We start from the raw sequence: 23,901 nt of genomic DNA, 5'->3' as shown, positions 1-23,901 counted from the left end.
TGGCCTGCATGATCACCAGACATGTCACCCATTGAGCATGTTTGGGATGCTCTGGATTGACGTGTATGACAGCGTGTTCCAGTTCCCGCCAATATCCAGCAACTTCGCACAGCCACTGAAAAGGAGTGGGACAACATTCCACAGGCCACAATCAACAGCCTGATCAACTCTATGCAAATGAGATGTGTCGTGCTGCATGAGGCAAATGGTGGTCACACCAGATAGTGACTGGATTGCTGATCCACGCCCCTACAGATGCATATCTGTATTCCCAGTCATGTGAACTCCATAGATTAGGGCCTAATTTATTTATTTAAATTGACTGATTTCCCTATATGAACTGTCCCTCAGTAAAACCTTTGAAATTGTTGCATGTTGCGTTTATATTTTTGTTCAGTATAATTAAAAAATGAAAAGCTGAAATGTCTTGAGTCAGTAAGTATTCAACCCCTTTGTTATGGCTAGCCTAAATCAGTTTAGGAGTAAAAATGTGCTTAGCAATTCACGTAATAAGTTGCATGGACGCTGTGTGCAATAACAGTGTTCAACATGCTTTTTGAATGACTACCTCATCTCTGTACCACACATATACAATTATCTGTAAGGTCCCTCAATCGAGCAGGGAATTTCAAACACAGATTCAACCACAAAGACCAGGGAGGTTTTCTAAGAAGGGCACCTGTTGGTAGATTGGTAAAAATAAAAAAAAGCAGACATTGAATATATCCCCTTGAGCATGGTGAAGTTATTCATTACACTTTGGATTGGTGTATCAATACACCCAGTCACTACAAAGACACAGGCGTCCTTCCTAACTCAGTTGCCAGTGAGGAAGCAAACCGCTCAGGGATTTCACCATGATGCCAATGGTGACTTTAAAACAGTTACAGAGTTTAAAGGCTGTGATAGGAGAAAACTGAGGATGGATCAACAACATTGTAGTTACTCCACAATACTAACCTAAATGACAGAGTGAAAAGAAGGAAGCTTGTACAGAATAAAAATATTCAAAAATATGCGTCCTGTTTGCAATAAAGTAAAACTGCAAAGAATTTGGGAAATAAATTAACTTTATGTCCTTGGGGCAAATCCAACACAACACATCACTGACTACCACTTTTCACATTTTCAAGCATGGTGGTGGCTGCATCATGTTACGGGTATGCTTGTCATCGGCAAGAACTAGGGAGTTTTTTAGGATAAAAATAAATGGAATAGAGCTAAGCACAGGAAAAATCCTAGAGGAAAACCTGGTTCAGTCTGCTTTCCAACAGACACTGGGAGACAAATTAACCTTTCAGCAGGACAATAACCTAAAACACATGACCAAATATAAACTGGAGTTGTTTACCAAGACGACATTGAATGTTCCTGAGTGGCCTAGTTAAAGTTTTGACTTAAATCAGCTTGAAAATCTATGGCAAGACTTGAAAATAGATGTTTAGCAATGATCAACAACCAACTTGACAGAGCTTGAAGAATTTTAGAAAATAATAATATCTCCCAAGTGGCGCAGTGGTCTAAGGCACTGCATCGCAGTGCTAGCTGTGCCACTAGAGATCCTGGTTCATATCCAGGCTCTGTCATAGCTGGCCGTGACCAGGAGACCCATGGGGCGGCGCACAATTGGCCCAGCGTCGTCCAGGGTAGGGGAGGGAATGGCTGGCAGGGATGTAGCTCAGTTTGTAGAGCATGGCGTTTGCAACGCCAGGGTTGTGGGTTCGATTCCCACGGGGGGCCAGTATGAAAAAAATAAAATAATAATGTATGCACCCACTAACTGTAAGTCGCTCTGGATAAGAGTGTCTGCTAAATGACTAAAATGTAATAATGGGCAAATATTGTACAATCCAGGTGTGCAAGGCTCTTAGAGACTTATCCAGAAAAACTCACAGCTGCAAAAGGTGATTCTAACATGTATTGACTGATTGTATTAAATTAGATATTTCTGTATTTATTTTTCAAGAAATGTGCTAACATTTTTAAAAACATGTTTTCACTTTGTCTTTACGGGGTATTGTGTGTAGATGGGGTGAGTCAAAAATATATTTAATCCATTTTGAATTCAGGTTGTAACACAACAAAATGTGGAATAAGTCAAGGTGTATGAATACTTTCTGAAGGCACTGTAAGATCCTTGGACCTTAAATAGTAACGGTAGGCTCGTCTACACTCCTTAAGAGTACATTCTTGGGCTACGCCAAACAGTACCTATCATGTAACGGGTAATGGAGAATCACATTAGCCTGTACAAATCCTTGGTAATAGTATCCAAGCAGGAGCACATGGCAGGTAAAGGTAGGTATCACTGTTTCATTAATACTTGACAGGTCCCTTGATATTAATTATTCACAAACGTTTAAGTAGACAGCAAGAAAAAGAACAAACATTTTAGGAAATGGTAAGAAAAAGCTTTATGGCGTTAATTACAGTGTATCACATGGACCTACACATACAGACAGCATAGGCCTACTGCCTTTTTTCAATTTCCACTTTCCATTTTTAATTACTGTGGTTCCATTACAGGAGAATAAGTGGTTTAGTAGCCCAAGTAAATGCAGAGTGTGGTTGATTAAGCACACAAATATAGCAGAATACTATATTAGCTGCAACTGTTAGGATACTGTAGAGTTTTCTCATGACGCCACCAACAACTATTAGCGCTTTCAACCAGTAGCGCATTCATGCTCCTTTGCGCCGCTCTCGTGAGAAACTATTTCAACAACTGTGCGTGGTCCCGAGACCGGTGAGTACTAGGACGACGGGCGTCTCGTCTCTCTAGTACAGCCGAATGTGGAAAACATTGTAGCTAACGAGTGAAGGACGGTACAATTGGAGCGGGATCCCTTGTGGATTACGTCGCGGTGGCTAGCTAACTACAAGATTTAAAGGATATTTCATCCAAGGTAAGGGGTGTAAATGAGTGCGGATGTTTTACCGGGTTGTACTCGAAAAACAACACCGCTTCTAGGCTAAAGTAGTTAGAGTAATTTAGCTAGCCATCTTCTTACTAGCAAGTTCAGCTAACTTGGTTAGCTAAATTACTCGACGTCGTTGGTTAGATATGCTGGGTAATATAGCTGGTAAACTAGCTAACGTTACTGTGTAGATAGCTACTGTATGTGACTGGGTATATGTGATAACTCCGTTCACCACGGGAGGCCTTGTACATCGCTACAGGAGCTAACTCTCTGCCCTAACGTTAGCTAACTGTTACTTAATGTTAGCTATTTGGCTATTGTTAGCTAGCTGACTACTACCTAGCCTTGGCAAAAACATTAATAATAATAAAAACGAGCTTTGGCTACATTCGGATAGGCCGCGCTCGTGCCACTAACGTTAGTTAGCTTGCTCCCATCATGACCATGCCATACCAAAATTGGCTGTCAACTCGTCATGCCATTTATCGAATTTGTCAGCTAACGTTAGCTAGCAAATTTACGCAGCAAGTGAAAATTCTGCTGTTTTGTTATCTATTTTTCTGCTAGGTAACGATTCAAATACGCTTCATTGATTTGTTTACGTTGTACGCAAACTAGCGTTTGCAATGGGGATGACATCGTCTCAGTATCTTTGCATATAGAATATGGGCCTCCATTGCTAGTTAGTTGAATATACCTTGCAACCTTCCACGTGTTTTCTAATGGACTGTTTTTAAATGTCGAAAATGTCTGTTAGCGATGGCATTTGTCAGTAAAACGCTAACATGAATGGGCGCGTTCCAGCCTGATTGTAGACGAGCTGAGCTAGTGGCAATCAGATGTGGCAGGTGTAGTATAATTTCTGTAAATGTTATATTCCTTATCCATGTCTCTCCATTCACAAGTCTTCAACTCATAGTAGTAAGATAATGTTTTGTAGTTCCAACATTATTTAATGCAGTTATACTTGTGCTCTATATGAAATCATGCAGAATATAGCCTATTTTCCTTAAATATTTGTCCAGTCTAATACTCGAAATTATAGCACATTTTACAACTTAAATGCATATAAAAAATAATCAAATTAAGACGTCTGTAGATGATTAACTTACAATTGATCTTTACAAACATCACAAACGAGGTGCAACAGCAGCTCCTTGAAAATACTTTCTGGAACGTGCCCACGTCTTCAGTATTGCGGGGAAGGTTAGTTTAGTAACCATCACTCGCAAAACAAAGCAATTTGCAGGTTTGCGCCTTATCTGGTTGCTGCTTTTAATCTAAAATGAAGAATGGAACGAAGGCTACTTTATCGAGTCATACATGGCAACGTACTTGCAAGGAAAATGGTCGTTCTAATGAGCTGTTTGCGAATCGAGCTGCTAGCTCTTGTATCTATGTCGTGATTTGTTGGTACAATTCTGCAAGTTGTTTTACTGATTCGCCATGACTGGACGTAATTATGCAATGCATCCATCTCCGGTCCATTAACAGCTACAACAGAGAACCGTGGCCTTTTATGTTTGTGTGATTTACTTAGCGTAAGCGTGACCTTAGTTTTAGGACTACCATTTCAGAGCTCTGTTGGTCGCGTTGCACAGAAACAATTCACCAAAGACTGACAATGTTGATGGTGTGTTATGGGTTTTAATCAAATTAAATTGCTGACTGCCTGGTTCATGACTGTAGTAGCCTGTCCTTTGTCACTCCCTGACTTGCTGGCAGCAAGCAGTACATGCATAGTGAATCGAACATGGTAAACCCCAGATAGTGAGGTCCCTGTGTCTCTAGCAGCGGGAGGTCCAGTTTGGTGACTCTCAGGCAGTGAGGCAATTCTATATCCTTTACAAAGCGTGACTAGTCACTTGACTAGCTCTCTGTCTGCCTCTCTTTAGTTCTCTCTCCATTTTAAGTTTTGCAGAGGAGCGTGGCTGTATATGGATGTTTGAAGATGGGTGTTTCTGCCTTCAGATTCTAACCCTCAAGATACCTTCTCCATGGCAACACATGCTACTTCTGATAATGCTGTTCTGTTCTGGCTGATTTGGATGCTCTGCCCAGGCTGCTCTTGTCTACCAGGATGTTAAGTGAATAAATCCTCTGTTTCTGGGATTAACCTCACCATGAGCAAACTTCTGTATATAGCAAAACTATTTTTGCACAGGGGTGTCACAAAGCAGGCTTCTTTTTTTGCAGTTGAAATGTGAGCGCTAGGCAAGGGCTATGCTATCTTTTGTAAATTTCTCCAACCTGAAACTAATGTGTGTTTGGCTAATGGCTATGTTTGTGGTGGGGGAGTGTATTTCCTGCTCTGTCAGTAAAACAAGTCTTGTGATATTCTTGCTCTTAGACCAGAGAGGGATACTACAAAGTAGGATCAATGAGTTAGCCAGCTAACTTGCCTAAATATTCAGAAATAACTGAGGGGTATACTACAAAGCAGGATGTATTTTTTTGGAAAGATCAACTTGAAATGGGCATGGTCCAATTGACTCAACAACCAAAAATACATCTACATTTAACTTTCTTAATGAACCAGAAAATAAATGTTATTTCTGGTTGGTTTGTCAAAGTTAGCTGGCTAACTCATTGATCCTGCTTTGTAGTATACCCCTCAGTTATTTTTTTTATTTCAATTTTGAGGGGAGGAGAGTTGTGTATTGGGCTTTCTTTGCCATGGTAGGATGATTGCATGTGCTTGTTTTATGAGGAGGTGGAATGGGTTGTCACTGCAACTGTTTAACCTTCATGGAAGGTGTTTCCATGGATGCATTCAAGCGTGAAAGTAGGCCCCTCTGTCTTCTGATCAGACTTTACTGCTATTCCTTTATCAGCCAACGTGTTACATCTCTCTTTCTCTTTATTGTTGCCGAGGTGTGTTCTTTGTGGTAGACGCATGGTACATTTCCACTGGGGAACCTGTTTTGCATCCTGCTGGTTGTGAGTTCTATGCATTCTGTCCCTTTGCAGGTGTCTGTTTACAGATTTGATGTAAATGTTGACACTTGTCATTCATGGAAATTCAGTCCCCCTGCCCTCTTCTAACAACAGGCTTGACAAAGTTTTTTTTTGTCATGTTCTTACCAAATCAAGATGTAGGCTATATCCAAATTACTGTAGCTGTGGCTTTAAGTCATTATACTTTAAGAGCAACCATAAGAGCTACCCTTTTGCATGCTGCTGCTATTGTTTTATATGCTCTGCCTGGTGCCTGCCTCTTTGAGTAACCTTTTGTTCACCAGTCTGTTGCAGGATGCCAAAGAATATCCAGCTGCTTTTAGTAGGAATACCTCTGTCTGTGTAATAGCCTTCAAATGTTAATCAGGGAGGGGAGGAAAGGGCAGTGAATGGATCATCTGTCTAGTCTATTGACAGTTTATTAGTTAATATCGTTATGTTGGTAATGAGGTCTGTATAGAATGGAAGAAGTATCGTTGCTGTTCTACCTTTTTGTAAGGTCATGCTATCATACCTGTTGCTGAAACCTATTTTGGCTAATGGTCTAAGTTGGATGGTCTGAATTATTGAGAGACAAAAGGCCTGAGGATAAACAAATTATTCAAAAACAGCCATAAGCCTGTGTCAAAAATGGTGACTATGGATGTTTGGTTTTTACCTGGACTTTGTGGGCTGCTAAAACTTTGGCCATGGTGCTGATGTTTTACTTTCACTTTGCTCTCACAGACAGGCCATGACTCATGGGAAGTCTATTTAGGATTTGATTAGATACAGCATTTACCATTCTAGTACACAAGTAGTGGAAATGTAAGTAATGGTGGGGTTTCTGTTAAGAGGGTATTAATGGGGTGTTTTTGGTATCCACTCTGAACGCGCTGTGCATTTGTCATGTATACGCTGACCTTTTTGTGTTTTGGGGTGTCCACTCCACTGTGAGGCTGGTATGGGGTCAGAGGTCAGAGTTTATTTAACAGTAGTTGTGTTTTCAGGCTCTTACCCTCTCCAGTCTCTTTTGTCTAGTCCACGTGGTCAGAGGAAGGAAGGGAGCAGAGAGGCAGGAAGGAAGGTGTCAGCCATGCTGGAGGTGGAGCTGCCAGAGCAGGCAGACTGTAATATGAGAAGGGCTGAGCCCAGGAGAAGGGGCCCCACACCTCAGGAGAGAGAGAGAGTGGGGGAGAGTGAGAATGTGAGCATGCTCTCTCCAGTCTATTGGACCCCTTAGCCTACAGGGAGCAGCAGCAAACCTCAGTCGGCTCCGTTGCATAGACTGTGTAGAGCCCTCTAGAGGGACTGCTCTGTGGTGCTCATCCAGGACTCTCGATCTCTTTCACTCTGCTGCCTGCCTGGGAGTTCCCCCTCTCTCTCTGCCTGGAGCAGCTGCCTTCTTGACTGACTGGATCAACCAGAGGATACAGAAGGAGAAAAACACTGCCAGTGTTTCCTTAGCTTCCTCTTCAATGTTCTCCCTTTCTTTCCCTCTCTCCCTGGCTGGGCTGCCTGCCCGCTGCCCAAGCTGCCTGCTAGGCTCTGGGAGCTGGATATACTTGTGTAACATTCCTGAATTATAGCGACGTGTTTTTTGGTCTCTGTTCGGCCCACCCTCGGCTCCTCCACCCTTCCTTGGCCTTTTCCTGGGCTGCACTTTAAAGAGGATTTTTGGCTTTTAAGACTCCAGCCTCCTGCTCTCTCTGCCGTGCTGGGGAAAGAAGAAGCGCCTGGATCAGAGTGTGTCTGTCTGTGTGTTCTCTCTCTGGCTCTGTATGAGGCTTCCAGCCCTCCAAGGTGTCTGTCCCTGGACTCTCAGGCTCTGATGGAAGTAGTACATCTGTGTTTTCAGATGGGGGTTTAGGCAGAGACCCAGAGAAGGGGGAGAGGGAGAGACCGGAAAGGAGCGGCCCTCTGTTATGGGCTGTTTTGTTTCTATGGAAAAACCGCAATGAAGAGTTCCCTCACTCTCTCCCTATGTCGGGCAGTGCTAATGTGCAGCCCGTGAACTCATGGAAGGGGGTGCTCAAGCTCTTCACATGCATAGCCGCTAGAACAGCCAACAACCCCAAAGGTAAGAAGTCCTATTTGCACACAGTGGCTCATAAATACTCCCCTGCTAATTTTCTGTGAGAAAAATGTTAGAATGGAATGTTTTCCCTTTCCCCTGCTCCACCTATACCTGGGGTGCAACTGTGGCATCATAAATACCTACAGGTGTTCACTTCTGTCCCGACATTTGGCTTTTTGGTTTTCTGTAAGGCACTGCAGATCCTAATTTCTAATTGAGTGTGTGTATGCAGGAGCGTGAGAGAGACGGGACATGAATGGAGAATAAAGAATGGCATGTTTGTGTTGAGAAGAAATTGTTTTGTTTTTCTGACACTGTACAAACCTACCAAACAATTGTCATGGTTGCCAACAATCCCGTTCTGTCTCCCTCCCAGTTTGTGTTCAGGCATTGGACGTTACGTCACTTTATTGGACTGCTTTAAAGTGGTGTGTGTGTGTGTGTGTGGAGGGCACAGATCACAGGCAGACAGTGTCTGTTTGGTAGTAAACAGCAGCAGGAGTTTACAGTAAGGAGGCAGGGCAGGCGGAGACTCGCCCGCCTCTCCTAGGTCACACTAACTCAAAGCCAGACGCCTGCATGGTGGAGGCTGCTGATGCACATGATAGTGTGTTTTGTTTTGGGTTTAGCCTACATCTACTAATTTCTGGTTCTCCTTACCGGCTGTCATCTTAAATAAGTCATATTTTAACGGGGTAGTGATGAGAATTCATAGTTTTACCCTCACACAAAGACATGATTCAACAAATGGGTTAGACCGGAGTAGCCAGATGTTAAAACTACAAATCTGACATGAATTTGGTGCAGAGATTTGGGTCAATAATAATATATGCCATTTGACAGACGCTTTTATCCAAAGCGGCTTAGTCATTCGTGCAAACATTCGGCGTATGGGTGGTCCCGGGAATCGAACCCACTATCCTGGTGTTGCAAGCACCATTCTCTACCAAGTCTACCAACTGAGCTACAGAAGACCACAATCAGGACCTCGATCCAGGGATGCAAACTTGTCACTTTTCGGCATCCACGTGAATCGCGCAGATCCGAAGGAAAACATTTTTTGGGGGTGGGGTTGTCTCATCAATCATTGGTTGAGGCTCTGGACTCTGGATTTCCTGCAACTTTCTGAAGAAGTAATGCCTGATTTCTGTGCGCCTATGTGTTGTGTAGCCAGTTAGCATGCCTAAACAGTAATTTCTAAAGGCTTTCCCAAAAAACCTTCCCAATGAAATGTTTACTGCAAAGTAGGCCTACCTGGCAGAATATCATGATTTGTATCAATTGGCTGGGCATTTGATTTGTAAACTCTCTCATCACATGAAACACTACTTCAAGAACCGCCACAGAAACACCTCTAGCCTAATACAATGGTCTCTTGCTGGTGCGCATTTGATTTATAGGGCAACTATGCCCTGTGTGGTTTAAGCATTGTTGTGGACTTAGAACATCCAGTGAAAATCCAAAAGCTGGAAAAGCGGAACCGAGAAAACGGAAATGGGCAAATCTACATAGTGCGCTATGCCACCCTCCAGTCCATCGACTTCTTGGCACTGACGGAAACATGGATTACCACAGAACACACTGCTACTCCTACTGCTCTTTCCTCGTCTGACCATGTGTTCTCGCATACCCCGAGAGCATCTGGTCAGCACGGCGGTGGCACAGGAATCCTCATCCCTCCCAAGTGGACATTCTCTCTTTTTCCCCTGACCCCATCTGTCTATCTCCTCATTTGAATTCCATGCTGTCACAGTCACTAACCCATTCAAGCTTAACATCCTTGTCATTTATCGCCCTACAGGTTCCCTTGGAGAGTTAATCAATGAGCTTGACGCCTTGATAAGTTCCTTTCCTGAGGATGGCTCACCCCTCACAGTTCTGGGTGACTTTAACCTACGTTTGCCTTTGACTCATTTCTCTCTGACTCCTTCTTTCCACTCCTTTCCTCTTTTGACCCTCTCAATACGCTTGACCTCATCTTTACTAGATGCTGTTCTTCTACTAATCTCACTGCAACTCCCCTCCAAGTCTCCGACCACTACTTTCTATCCTTTTCTCTCGCTCTCCTCCAACACTACTCACTCTGCCCCTACTCAGATGGTAATGTGCCATCGCAACCTTCGCTCTCTCTCTCCCGCTACTCTCTCCTCTTCCATCCTATCATCTCTTCCCTCTGCTAAATCATTCTGCCTCCTCAACCCTCCTCTCCTCCCTTTCTGCATCTTTTGACTCTCTATGTCCCCTATCCTCCCTGCCGGCTCGGTCCTCCCCTCCTGCTCCGTGGCTTGACGACTCATTGCGAGCTCACAGAAGAGGGCTCCAGGCAGCCGAGTGGAAATGGAGGAAAACTAGACTCCCTGCGGACCTGTCATCTTTTCACTCCCTCTACATTCTCTTCCTCTGTTTCTGCTGTTAAAGCCACTTTCTACCACTCTACATTTCAAGCCTCTGCCTCTAACCCTAGGAAGCTCTTTGCCACCTTCTCCTCCCTGCTGAATCCTCCTCCTCCTCCCCCTCCCTCCTCCCTCTCTGTGGATGACTTCGTCAACCATTTTGAAAAGAAGGTTGATGACATCCGATCCTCGTTTGTTAAGTCAAATGACACCGCTGGTCCTGCTCACACTGCCCTACCCTATGCTTTGACTTCTTTCTCCCCTCTCTCTCCAGATGAAATCTTGTGACTTGTGACGGCCGGCCGCCCAACAGCCTGCCCGCTTGACCCTATCCCCTCCTCTCTTCTCCAGACCATTTCCGGAGACCTTCTCCCTTACCTCACCTCGCTCATCAACTCATCCTTGTCCGCTGGCTATGTCCCTTCCATCTTCAAGAAAGCGAGAGTTGCACCCCTCCTCAAAAAACCTACACTCGATCCCTCTGATGTCAACAACTACAGACCAGTATCCCTTCTTTCTTTTCTCTCAAACTCTTGAGCGTGCCGTCTATAGCCAACTCTCCTGCTATCGCTCTCAGAATGACCTTCTTGATCCAAACCAGTCAGGTTTCAAGACTGGTCATTCAACTGAGACTGCTCTTCTCTGTGTCACGGAGGCTCTCCGCACTGCTAAAGCTAACTCTCTCTCCTCTGCTCTCATCCTTCTAGACCTATCTGCTGCCTTTGATACTGTGAACCATCAGATCCTCCTCTCCACCCTCTCCGAGTTGGGCATCTCCGGCGCGGCTCACTCTTGGATTGCGTCCTACCTGACAGGTCGCTCCTACCAGGTGGCGTGGCGAGAATCTGTCTCCGCACCACGTGCTCTCACCTCTGGTGTCCCCCAGGGCTCAGTTCTAGGCCCTCTCCTATTCTCTCTAGACACCAAGTCACTTGTCTCTGTCATATCCTCACATGGTCTCTCCTATCATTGCTACGCAGACGACACACAATTCATTTTCTCCTTTCCCCCTTCTGATAACCAGGTGGCTAATCGCATCTCTGCATGTCTGGCAGACATATCAGTGTGGATGTCGGATCACCACCTCAAGCTGAACCTCGGCAAGACGGAGCTGCTCTTCCTCCCGGGGAAGGACTGCCCGCTCCATGATCTCACCATCACGGTTGACAATTCCGTTGTGTCCTCCTCCCAGAGTGCAAAGAACCTTGGCGTGACCCTGGACAACACCCTGTCGTTCTCCGCTAACATCAAAGCGGTGGCCCGATCCTGTAGGTTCATGCTCTACAACATTCGCAGAGTACGACCCTACCTTGTACAGGAAGCGGCACAGGTCCTAATCCAGGCACTTGTCATCTCCCGTCTGGATTACTGCAACTCGCTGTTGGCTGGGCTCCCTGCCTGTGCCATTAAACCCCTACAACTCATCCAGAACGCTGCAGCCCGTCTGGTGTTCAACCTTCCAAAGTTCTCTCACGTCACCCCGCTCCTCCGCACACTCCACTGGCTTCCAGTTGAAGCTTGCATCTGCTACAAGACCATGGTGCTTCCCTACGGAGCTGTGAGGAGAACGGCACCTCCTTACCTTCAGGCTCTGATCAGTCCCTACACCCAAACAAGGGCATTGTGTTCATCCACCTCTGGCCTGCTGGTCCCCCTACCTCTGCGGAAGCACAGTTCCCGCACAGCCCAGTCAAAACTGTTCGCTGCTCTGGCACCCCAATTGTGGAACAAGCTCCCTCACGACGCCAGGACAGCGGAGTCACTGACTACCTTCCGGAGACACTTGAAACCTTACCTCTTTAAGGAATACCTGGGATAGTATAAAAGTAATCCTTCTACACCCCCCTACCCCACCCCCACAAAAAAAAGGGGGGGGAGATAAAAAAAAAAAAAAAGAGTAAATAATACAAATTATATATAAAAAATACAAAATAAAATAAAAAAACGAGGGGGGAAAAAGTGTATATATATATATATATATATATATATAACAAATGAAAAGTACAAATATACTCTAAAAATAAAATATTAACAAATTAGAAAAATGTATATTTTAAAAATTGTAAAGTGGTTGTCCCACTGGCTATCATAAGGTGAATGCACCAATTTGTAAGTCGCTCTGGATAAGAGCGTCTGCTAAATGATGTAAATGTAATGTTTTCCTGTCTGGGGAGACAGAGATTATCATAACATTTCATGATAAACCTTAAACCCAGACCAAAGACCCCAACTCCCCCTACCAGGACACTTTTCTCTGGTTATTGCGATTAATCAAATGTGTATTATGTACTTGTTATTCTCGGAAAATAGACACATTTTCTTTCACTTCACACAAGATTGTATCTCGTGTTTCCATGCACATTTGGTTTGTCACCTTTTGGGCCCTTACCAGTTTGCATCCCTGTCAATCAGTTTTTTTCTGATTTTGTAAAGTAATTTCTATGTTAGTGTCAGTTAGCGAGGATGTTGTAGCAAGGTCTAGTTGTTGTAATGTGATAGCATGCCTAAATGCTAGTGGACAGTGAGTGATAACATTGTAAAAACACTTGTAAAACGTAAGCGGCTCTGTTCCATCTGAAGGTCATTCTTAAATATTTAAAGGTTCTGATGAAAAAGACTGAAGGGGGAAATCGATGCTTCATGTAATGTACTTTGCATTAGTGTTGTTGTTAACCCATTGCATGATGGAAGCTGTGGTTTTTCAGCAGATTATGTGATGGGCCAAGAGCTCTCAGTATTAGCACTTGTCTCAGAGAAAAGTGCTGTAGACATGACATTTTCTTTCCACAGCTCACTGGTTAACAACACTGCATTTGTATTGGCTGAAGTTTGAGCAGGTCAGAGTCCCCAACACATGTCCAACTTCAGTGTATACTATAGCTAGAACTGTTGACCATGACCAGCTCTGAGTGGTTGCCTAGCAGAGAACAGAAGGTGGGCATATGGGCCTTCACAGAACTGAGACTGCAGTGATGCTGATTGGTGTGTTTCTATGGAGACCTCAGCTCCATTTGACTGTATTTCCTGTCTTGCTTTTACTCCACTAGTTAACCTCCTATTTTCTCTCTCCCCTTTCAGAGGTCCCCACATTTCAAGAGAAGAAGAAAGCCTTATTTGGGAATCTTATGGACGAAGGCAAGCAACATTTTATTTCTCGTGTATCCGTGTGTGTCCATTTGTGTCGTTGTGAGTGAGATTTGTGCGTGAGAGAGCTGTGTTTTTGGGTTAACGCAGGGAAAGTGGCTTGGTTGGTAAAACAGGGGAGGTGTTTGGGGGACTGGTATTTTATTAGGATCCTCATTAGCTGTTGTGAAAGCAGCAGCTACTCTTCCTGGGGTCCACAATGTAGAGGTCATCTAATGAAGGCCCAGTGAGTGTGAATGGTAGGAGAGGCCACAACCTTGAGCTGGTTTAGTAATCATCAACTCTCCATCGTGCAAAAAAGGGGGATTAAAAAGTTTTCAGTGTAAACTTAAAAGACTAAAACCAGAAATACAAAGAATGTAGTAAATATAATGGAGCTACAGTGGGGGAAAAAAGTATTTAGTCAACCACCAATTGTGCAAGTTCTCCCACTTAAAAAGATGAGAGACCTGTAATTTTCATCATAGGTACACGTCAACTATGACAGACAAAATGAGAAAAAGAAATCCAGAAAATCACATTGTAGGATTTTTTATGAATTTATTTGCAAATTATGGTGGAAAATAAGTATTTGGTCACCTACAAACAAGCAAGATTTCTGGCTCTCACAGACCTGTAACTTATTCTTTAAGAGGCTCCTCTGTCCTCCACTCGTTACCTGTATTAATGGCACCTGTTTGAACTTGTTATCAGTATAAAAGACACCTGTCCACAACCTCAAACAGTCACACTCCAAACTCCACTATGGCCAAGACCAAAGAGCTGTCAAAGGACACCAGAAACAAAATTGTAGACCTGCACCAGGCTGGGAAGACTGAATCTGCAATAGGTAAGCAGCTTGGTTTGAAGAAATCAACTGTGGGAGCAATTATTAGGAAATGGAAGACATACAAGACCACTGATAATCTCCCTCGATCTGGGGCTCCACGCAAGATCTCACCCCGTGGGGTCAAAATGATCACAAGAACGGTGAGCAAAAATCCCAGAACCACACGGGGGGACCTAGTGAATGACCTGCAGAGATCTGGGACCAAAGTGACAAAGCCTACCACCAGTAACACACTACGCCGCCAGGGACTCAAATCCTGCAGTGCCAGACGTGTCCCCCTGCTTAAGCCAGTACATGTCCAGGCCCGTCTGAAGTTTGCTAGAGTGCATTTGGATGATCCAGAAGAGGATTGGGAGAATGTCATATGGTCAGATGAAACCAAAATAGAACTTTTTGGTAAAAACTCAACTCGTCGTGTTTGGAGGACAAAGAATGCTGAGTTGCATCCAAAGAACACCATACCTACTGTGAAGCATGGGGGTGGAAACATCATGCTTTGGGGCTGTTTTTCTGCAAAGGGACCAGGACGACTGATCCGTGTAAAGGAAAGAATGAATGGGGCCATGTATCGTGAGATTTTGAGTGAAAACCTCCTTCCATCAGCAAGGGCATTGAAGATGAAACGTGGCTGGGTCTTTCAGCATGACAATGATCCCAAACACACCGCCCGGGCAACGAAAGAGTGGCTTCGTAAGAAGCATTTCAAGGTCCTGGAGTGGCCTAGCCAGTCTCCAGATCTCAACCCCATAGAAAATCTTTGGAGGGAGTTGAAAGTCTGTGTTGCCCAGCGACAGCACCCAAAACATCACTGCTCTAGAGGAGATCTGCATGGAGGAATGGGCCAAAATACCAGCAACAGTGTGTGAAAACCTAGTGAAGACTTACAGAAAACGTTTGACCTGTGTCATTGCCAACAAAGGGTATATAACAAAGTATTGAGAAACTTTTGTAATTGACCAAATACTTATTTTCCACCTTAATTTGCAAATAAGTTCATAAAAAATCCTACAATGTGATTTTCTGGATTTTTTTTTTCTCATTTTGTCTGTCATAGTTGACGTGTACCTATGATGAAAATTACAGGCCTCTGTCATCTTTTTAAGTGGGAGAACTTGCACAATTGGTTGCTGACTAAATACTTTTGTTCCCCACTGTGTGTGTGTGTGTGTATATATATAACAATTTCAGTCAGAGGATCTTTGAGAACTAACAATCACCTAAATAAAAACTAGACTGTCAGGAAGAATCAACAATTCCCAAACTGTCATGGCATGGGGCCCCCATATTTAGATGTGTTTTTTTAACGTTTGAGTCGCTTGGGTGGCATAAGAACACTGCATAACCATGCCAAAATGTGTAGAATTGCAGGAAATTGGCTTTAAAACAGCAAAATTGGCTCTACTGCCTCTAAAGCCGTGCCACAAGCAAGCCCACTACCACTCTCCAGCCCCTGCCACCGCTGCTATAAAAAAATCCTAGGGGGAAACACTATAAAATGTATGCACTCACTAACTGTAAGTCGCTCTCGATAAGAGCGTCTGCTAAATGACTAAAATGTAAGTCAGATGTTTACATACACCTTAGCCAAATACATTTAAACTCAGTTTTTCACAATTCCTGACATTTAATTCTAGTAAAAATTCCCTGTTTTTAGGTCAGTTAGGATCACCACTTTTATTTTAAGAATGTGAAATGTCAGAATAATAGTAGAGAATGATTTTCAGCTTTTATTTCTTTCATCACATTCCCAGTGGGTCAGAAGTTTACATACACTCAATTAGTATTTGGTAGCATTGCCTTTAAATTGTTTAACTTGGGCCAAAAGTTTCAGGTAGCCTTCCACAAGCTTCCCACAATAAGTTGGGTCAATGTTGGCCCATTCCCCCTGACAGAGCTGGTGTAACTGAGTCAGGTTTGTAGGCCTCCTTGCTCGCGCACACTTTTTCAGTTCTGCCCACACATTTTCTATAGGATTGAGGTCAGGGCTTTGTGATGGCCACTCCAATACCTTGACTTTGTTGTCCTTAAGCCATTTTGCCACAACTTTGGAAGTATGCTTGGGGTCATTGTCCATTTGGAAGACCCATTTGCGACCAAGCTTTAACTTCCTGACTGATGTCTTGAGATGTTGCTTCAATATATCCACATAATTTTCCTTCCTCATGATGCCATCTATTTTGTGAAGTGTACCAGTCCCTCCTGCAGCAAAGCACCCCCACAGTATGATGCTGCCACCCCCGCGCTTCACGGTTGGGATGGGGACATTTCTCCAAAAAGTACAATCTTTGTCCCAATGTGCAGTTGCAAACCGTAGTCTGGCTTTTTTTATGGCGGTTTTGGAGCAGTGGCTTCTTCCTTGCTGAGCGGCCTTTCAAGTTATGTCGATATAGGACTCGTTTTACTGTGGATATAGACACTTTTGTAACTGTTTCCTCCAGCATCTTCATAAGGTCCTTTGCTGTTGTTCTGGGATTGATTTGCACTTTTCGCACAAAGTACGTTAATCTCTAGGAGACAGAATGCGTCTCCTTTCTGAGCGGTATGACGGCTGCGTGGTCCCATGGTGTTTATACTTGCGTACTATTATTTGTACAGATGAACGTGGTACCTTCAGGCATTTGGAAATTGCTCCCAAGGATGAACCGGACTTGTGGAGGTCTACAATCTTTTTCTTAGGGCTTGGCTGATTTCTTTTGATTTTCCCATGTTGTCAAGCAAAGAGGCACTGAGTTTGAAGGTAGGCTTTGAAATACATCCACAGGTACACCTCCAATTGACTCAAATGATGTAAATTAGCCTATCAGAAGCTTCTAAAGCCATGAGATCATTTTCTGGAATTTTCCAAGATGTTTAACGGCACAGTCAACTTGGTGTATGTAGACTTCTGACCCACTGGAATTGTGATACAGTGAATTATAAGTGAAATAATCTGTCTGTAAACAATTGTTGGAAAAATTACTTGTGTCATGCACAAAGTAGATGTCCTAAACAACTTGCCAAAACTATAGTTTGTTAACAAGAAATGTGTGGAGTGGTTGAAAAACGAGTTTTAATGACTCCAACCTAAGTGTATGTAAACTTCCGACTTCAACTGGATCTCTTGAAGTGATTCAGGTACAACTTCCTGTGTTTCCAGTGTGAAGACATGGCCTCTAGAGTTTCCACTAGCACAGCACCACAAGTCAGCCCATCCTTGGACACTGACCACAGTTGACACATACAGGTCTGACTGCTCACCCAGTCCTACCAGAGCCTGAGGTCTCTAATAGCTTTATGGTAGCCTACTCCACTGAGATTACATACCTCCGCCTCTTTCCAGTAAAAGTCATTCTCTTCCATCTTAACCATAATAAAATAATAATTAGAGGGGGCTTATATAGTTCTGTTTCACTGTATGTACAAGTGGGTAACCTGTACAGGTGTGAAATGGAAATGTTATTAGCAATTCCCACTCCCCCTGATACACCCTGGGAGAGTGAAGTCACAGCCAGGAGATCAGCCATTATTGATGGAGACCCTGGAGCAATTAGGGTTTATTGCCTTGCTCAAGGGCAGAACGACAGATTTTTACGTTGTCGGCTCGGAATGCGATCCAGCAACCTTTCAGTTACTGGCCCAACACTCCTAACTGCCAGTCTACATGCCGGTACTGTTTATATTTAGGTGCAGGAGCTCCACAATACTTTTGCGCTAATATTCTATAAGCTCAAGCAGTAGAACATTTGAGGTGCCGGTATTCAGCTCCGGTGAACTCCTGCCCAAGTCAAGCACTGTTATGATGTCAAATGGTTCTCTAGAGACTTGATTTTAATGAGGCACAAGACCTGGCTGTTTCGTGTGTTCAATGGGCTGTTAAGCCTTGGGATAATTTCCACTATTAATGACAAAACTGCTTTGATTTGATCTCTGCAGTAACCTCAGCTCACCTGCTCCCTCACCCTGGCCTGTACACCCTGGTTCTAAATCATAAACAACTTCTCTTCAGTAGGGGAAACACTCATGTAGCCTATTGCTCCTATGATCATCACTGCAGGCACACCAACGAGCGTACTCTCAGAGCAGTGTTGTTTATGCTCATTATGGCACCAGTCCCATGGCTGCCTGCATCCAGGAGGGCCAAGCAGCAGGCAGAGAGACTCTGGGATGAGGGTGTAGAGTAGGTTGCTGGTGCCGATGCCTCCAGTAGACCGACTAAACTAAAGAGCAGTCTGCATCTCCCTCCCTGCTGCACTGGAGCACAGCACTGCCCACACGCAGGCTGCAGAAGCAACACACACACACTCTGTTGCCGTCACTGCAGACTTCCTGCTAAAGGGCTCACCAACGCCCACATATATACTGTACCTCACACAGAGACGAACAGCCCAGGGTTAGCGCTATCAGGGATCCTTGGGACGTCCCTAACCTTAAAGGGATACTTCGGGATTTTGGCAATGAGGCCTTTTATCTACTTTCCCAGTCAGATTAACTTGTGGATACCATTTGTATGTCTCTGTGTCCAGAATGACTGGAATTATATGGGTATCTGCTAGCATAGAAAATGGTATTCACAAGTTCATCTGACTCTGGAGAAGTAGATAAAGGGCTTGATTGCCAAAATCCCTAAGTTTCTCTTTAACCCTAACTCTAACCCAGGGCTTTACGCTGACCTTTTTTTACAATGAGCACGTGTTTAAAAATGTAGGAGCACGAAGAAAAATATTGGAGGTGACAAGCCGTTTTCTTTGTAGTAATGGTGCAAGCATGACGGTCATGAATCTGGGCCTAGTGTATTCTCCATGGCACTCAGGCTGCGGTACAGTGATGTAATCATTGCAACAATTATCACTATAATTATTTTGCCGCACTGGTGCTCCTAAATAAACATTCCAGGTCGCACTCAAAATATTTAAGCGCATATGTGAGTAAAACTGTAGAGCCCTACCCTTACCATAACCATTTTAAACGTCAACTTAATGGGGTAGGGACATCACAAGAATCCCAGATAGCAAGCACCAGACTGCAGCCACCAAGTGCAACTGTGCCATCTGAACAAGCAGCGTTCTTAGCTCCTACACGTCAAGCTCATTTTATTTATTTTGATCGGCTAGTCTTGGCCCTGTTGTTCTGTGCTAATTTGGTCCACAGTTGTTGCTTGTGTGTCCAGAGCTGCTCGCTAAGAGGCCTATAAATAGGTAGAGCTTTATCAGAGCAGATGTGTTTACAGGCAGCCTCAATGACACCAACACCACAGACCAGCTGCCCAGTCTGCTCCTCTCCTCCACTCTCCCTTTCTGTGCTTCCGACAGTATCAGTGAACTTCCTCTATTTCCCATGTATTTTTTGGCTGGACCATAGTGCCCCCATCATGGCTGTCTTCCTGCCTGCCTCCCAGTCTCTGAGCTGTACAATGTACTGTGGCTTTGGGTTATATAAAGCAACAGCAGCAGCAGAAGGGCCAGGAGTGGGTCACACCCAGCTCCTGCCAGGCAGCCCAGGCCCAGGGAAAATCCATCCCTCCCTCCATTCCCCTCGATGGGCCGTCCCATCCACAAAGCCCTCAACCACAGACTGTTGCCATGGGAACAGATGACAGGAAGCAAGCTAGCCCTCTGCTCTGCTCTCACATCCATCCCAGTCGACTTTGCCATCTGGAATCGTTTAGTTTTTTATGCGACCATTAAAATCTGTGTTGCTCTCCCGAGCCCAAAATAGCCCCTCCAAGCTGTCTGCTTGCCCTGCGCTGGTCAGGCTTTATCAGAGAAAATTGACAGATAGGCGTGTCACAGAGCCTCCAGGCTGAACCTTGGAGAGAGGGAGGGGAGAGGCTCATCAGTGTAGAGGGCTGCCTGCCCTGAGGCCCCAGCCAGGCCCACTGTACTGCGGCTGTGCTGGGAGAGGAACATGACTGTCAGTGAATACACATCTCCTTAGAGGTCCTGAGGCCTATCTCTTTGTTAATTTACATGGCAGGCGGCTATGCATAGAGACGATGAAATCTAGCGCATGTCTCTGTCTGCCTCTCTGCTACAGCTATCTCCATTATTAGTCTGGTGTTCATTGATCGTAGTCCATGTGATCTATATGCCGTATGTACTTTATGTGCCCTTCTCTGTTTTGTTGTTTAATGATTCTCTTCAACCTGTTTAGACTGTCCTCTTCACTGTGTAACTGTTTACCCTCTCTTCCTCTTTGAATTGAAGGCAGCTGTCAGTAAACTACCTGTACACATTAAAAGTAATCACATGAAAATAACGCATGATGTTACAATCTTTCCAATCTGGACCTCAAAGCCAGTTCCACTGCTTTTTTATTTATTTTTTATTCTTCCCCTCTAATAAGGGACTGATTTAGACCTGGGACACCAGGTCGGTGCAAATAATTATAAGGTAGAACAGAACCAGCAGTAGTCCGGGCAGTAGTCTGTACCTCGTAGGGTAAGATTTACCCCTCTTCTAGATCATCAAATTGTTCTACACAAAACACATTCCTTTGAAATTGTAACATGACATGCTTCAGTCAACATTTGTAGTTTATAACATATCGCCTACATGACCTTTGTGCAGGTGAATGAACCATGACAGTTGTTTGAGAGGATTGGTCAAGCCTCTCATGAAGACTGTTACATTTTAGTCATTTAGCAGAAGCTCTTATCCATAGCGACTTACAGTTAGTGAGTGCATACATTTTTCACACATTCTCCCACTGCTATCACCTATTCTACGGTCTTCTCACCAAATGTCTAGTTCAGTTATTCTCCCAGTGCATCTCTCTAACCCCTGTGTTCTCCCTGTGTTCCTCAACAGAAATGAGTCGCCAGACCGCCACAGCGCTGCCCACAGGAACCTCCAAATGCGCCCCCTCCCAGCGCGTCCCCACCCTGTCCGGCACTACGGCCTCTAACAGCGACCTGGCCAGCCTGTTTGAGTGCCCTGTCTGCTTCGACTATGTGTTGCCCCCCATCCTGCAGTGCCAGAGCGGCCACCTGGTCTGCAGCAACTGCCGGCCCAAGCTCACCTGCTGCCCCACCTGCCGGGGCCCGCTGGGCTCCATCCGGAACCTGGCCATGGAGAAGGTGGCCAACTCGGTGCTGTTCCCCTGCAAGTACGCGTCGTCAGGCTGCGAGGTGACGCTGCCCCACACAGACAAGGCGGAGCACGAGGAGCTGTGTGAGTTCCGGCCGTACTCCTGCCCCTGCCCAGGGGCCTCCTGTAAGTGGCAGGGCTCGTTGGACGCGGTCATGCCCCACCTCATGCACCAGCACAAATCCATCACTACGCTGCAGGGCGAGGACATCGTGTTCCTGGCTACAGACATTAACCTGCCTGGGGCAGTGGACTGGGTCATGATGCAGTCCTGCTTCGGTTTCCACTTCATGCTGGTCCTGGAGAAGCAGGAGAAGTACGACGGCCACCAGCAGTTCTTTGCCATCGTGCAGCTGATCGGCACGCGGAAGCAGGCAGAGAACTTTGCCTACCGCCTGGAGCTCAACGGGCACCGGCGACGGCTCACCTGGGAGGCCACGCCCCGCTCCATCCACGAGGGCATTGCCACGGCCATTATGAACAGCGACTGCCTGGTGTTTGACACCTCCATCGCGCAGCTGTTCGCTGAGAACGGAAACCTGGGCATCAACGTCACCATATCCATGTGCTGAGGACTGTCAGGTGGACAGCCACTAACACACACTTTCTCTCACACACACACACACACACGCTCCTGCACACACATACTCAGACACATTTCAGACTCTACAGGAAACCTGGGTTTGGAGAGGGGATAAGAGCTGTCCCAAGGAACCTGTTGTTGTACATTGTGATTTAGAACGTTCACAGATTGGTAAGAGCTTGATGCAAACAATGGAACTCTATCCCTGGGATTACATTTTAGGCTTCACTACAATATTTGTTCAATAATTAAAGTAAAGGTTTTTCTGAGAATAATCCACCAATGCCATTCAACCCAGAGCACTATGGAGTGAACACTTCAACAGGTGGAGCTCAGTTTGTGGTCTTTCTTTGCAGAGGGAAGCTGGCAGAAGGGTTACAGATGGTGGGAAACTGGGAGTGGGTGGAATCAATTTGAGGGAGGGTGAGGCATCAAAAACAACAGCAAATATTTTTATTTTTTATATATTGCATTTCAGTTGAGTCGAAGTGAAATTAACTTTTCTTTGAGTTCCATTTATTGATGTTTTGGTTTTTAGTTCTGTCTTCTGTTTTTCCCCTCCTTGGATGAGAAGAGAAGGTCCTGGTACTGTGTGCACGGACATTGGCTGAGAATAAGCTAGTTTGGTCTCTCCCTGGAGTCCAACAGTTTATGCCTAAACCACTGAATATCTGACCAGGGGTGTATTCATTACACCAATTCTGTTGCAAAACATTTTGTCTGTTGCAAAACGTTTTACAACGAAAACAAGAGTTTCTATTGGACAAATTCAGGTAGGTCCCTCCCAGTTTCGTTCCGTTTGCTCTGTTTGGTTCTTAAATGGTTTTCCGTTGCAAGATGTAATGAATACACCCCAGGAATGGGGACAGTTTCTACAGTTATAATATTATCGTCATTATTAAATGGAGATTGTTATCATAATTATCATTTTTGTAATGACTTTTAATGAATGAAAAAGGCTGTTGTAACCTTGTGGCTAATCTTCAGTGTTTGTAGATCAATTGTGTCGTTCTTTCGAAAACTTCAATGTATTTTATTTTGTAAGTTAGTTTTCTCTCGTCGTTTGTCCGTCTTTGTCTAAATTCTGTTTGTGAGGACAGTGGGCGAAGCAAAGCCAAACATCTCTGTGGATACATAGTACTGTTGCTGGTCCCCATCTCTTAATTGTATTTAGCTTTTTGTTTTATTTTGTCATTAAATAAATCTATCTTTTTCATACCTTGTGCAATTTCTCCATCCCTGTGATTTTTCTCTAGGCAATAACGGCATTATTTATTGGTAGGGATTTACTCCAACCACACAATTATCCTCCTAGTTTAGCACATTATACTCATCAGATGGCTTTGCTCATGTAGACATACATGAGTGCACGGCTGATCACAAAGGGTTGTGTGTATGCTGTGGGGTGCATTGTTGATTATGGTATGTTGTGTGTGTTTCCCAGTCCTATCCAGCCCTGTACGGGGTGGAGGCTGGGGCGTCTGTGTTCTGGCCTGGTGAATGAAGAGTTAGCACTGTAGGACCATAATTACCAGAGGCCCCCAGGACGCCCCGGGGACTTTGGCACCCAGCCAGCTACACTCCACTGGGGAACACAGACCACTCTTTCTCTGACCCTGCTGCTGTTTTGTCTTCACGCCACTTCCTTCATGCATTATCTCCCCCAGTAGTGGCCCTTACAGCAACAGCCATGTTCAGTCATGTGTACTGCTTATTCTGTTTTGGGGGAAAGTGCTTCTGTTTCCTTCCCAGGCCTCATTCAATCAAAGCCTCAATTAGATGTAGTGTCCATAAGTGGTGGAGCAAAGCAGTCATGGAATTTCGATCACTAACCGGTATGTGCTATTCTAGTGTGTTGCTGTGTGAGATGCAGAGTAGTGGTTCCCGTGGTGATTTACAGCACAGGGTAGTTTCCTTGGGATGAGGTCATAGATGAGGCCTTATTTTCCCTTC

At 44.7% G+C, this 23,901-nt stretch overlaps 1 protein-coding gene across 2 annotated transcripts; it reads left to right on the top strand.

The window, feature by feature from the left end:
* Window positions 1-2,731: 2,731 nt before the first annotated feature.
* LOC311136791 (E3 ubiquitin-protein ligase Siah1) lies at window positions 2,732-23,166 on the top strand. Of its 2 annotated transcripts, none has more exons than XM_084171072.1 (3): window positions 2,732-2,906; window positions 13,407-13,463; window positions 21,087-23,166. In XM_084171072.1, exons 2-3 carry the CDS (start codon window positions 13,454-13,456, stop codon window positions 21,935-21,937), a joined length of 861 nt encoding a protein of 286 aa, XP_084027198.1. In that variant the 5' UTR covers window positions 2,732-2,906; window positions 13,407-13,453; the 3' UTR covers window positions 21,938-23,166. The 2 variants fall into 2 exon arrangements, with proteins under 2 accessions (XP_084027198.1, XP_084027197.1); XM_084171071.1 differs by lacking the exon at window positions 2,732-2,906 and adding an exon at window positions 7,038-7,938.
* Window positions 23,167-23,901: the final 735 nt, after the last annotated feature.

Source organism: Coregonus lavaretus, assembly GCF_964263955.1.
Source record: "Coregonus lavaretus genome assembly, chromosome: 11".
Taxonomy (NCBI): Eukaryota; Metazoa; Chordata; class Actinopteri; order Salmoniformes; family Salmonidae; genus Coregonus; species Coregonus lavaretus.
Note: the sequence above shows the minus strand (reverse complement) of the source record. Positions and strands in the feature narration are given on the sequence as shown.

Coding starts and splice junctions, on each gene's coding strand:
- LOC311136791 (XM_084171071.1), top strand. CDS start 7,842: ATGTCGGGCAGTGCTAATGTGCAGCCCGTGAACTCATGGAAGGGGGTG. Junction 7,939..13,406: donor AACAGCCAACAACCCCAAAG/GTAAGAAGTCCT, acceptor CTCCCCTTTCAG/AGGTCCCCACATTTCAAGAG. Junction 13,464..21,086: donor TGGGAATCTTATGGACGAAG/GCAAGCAACATT, acceptor GTTCCTCAACAG/AAATGAGTCGCCAGACCGCC.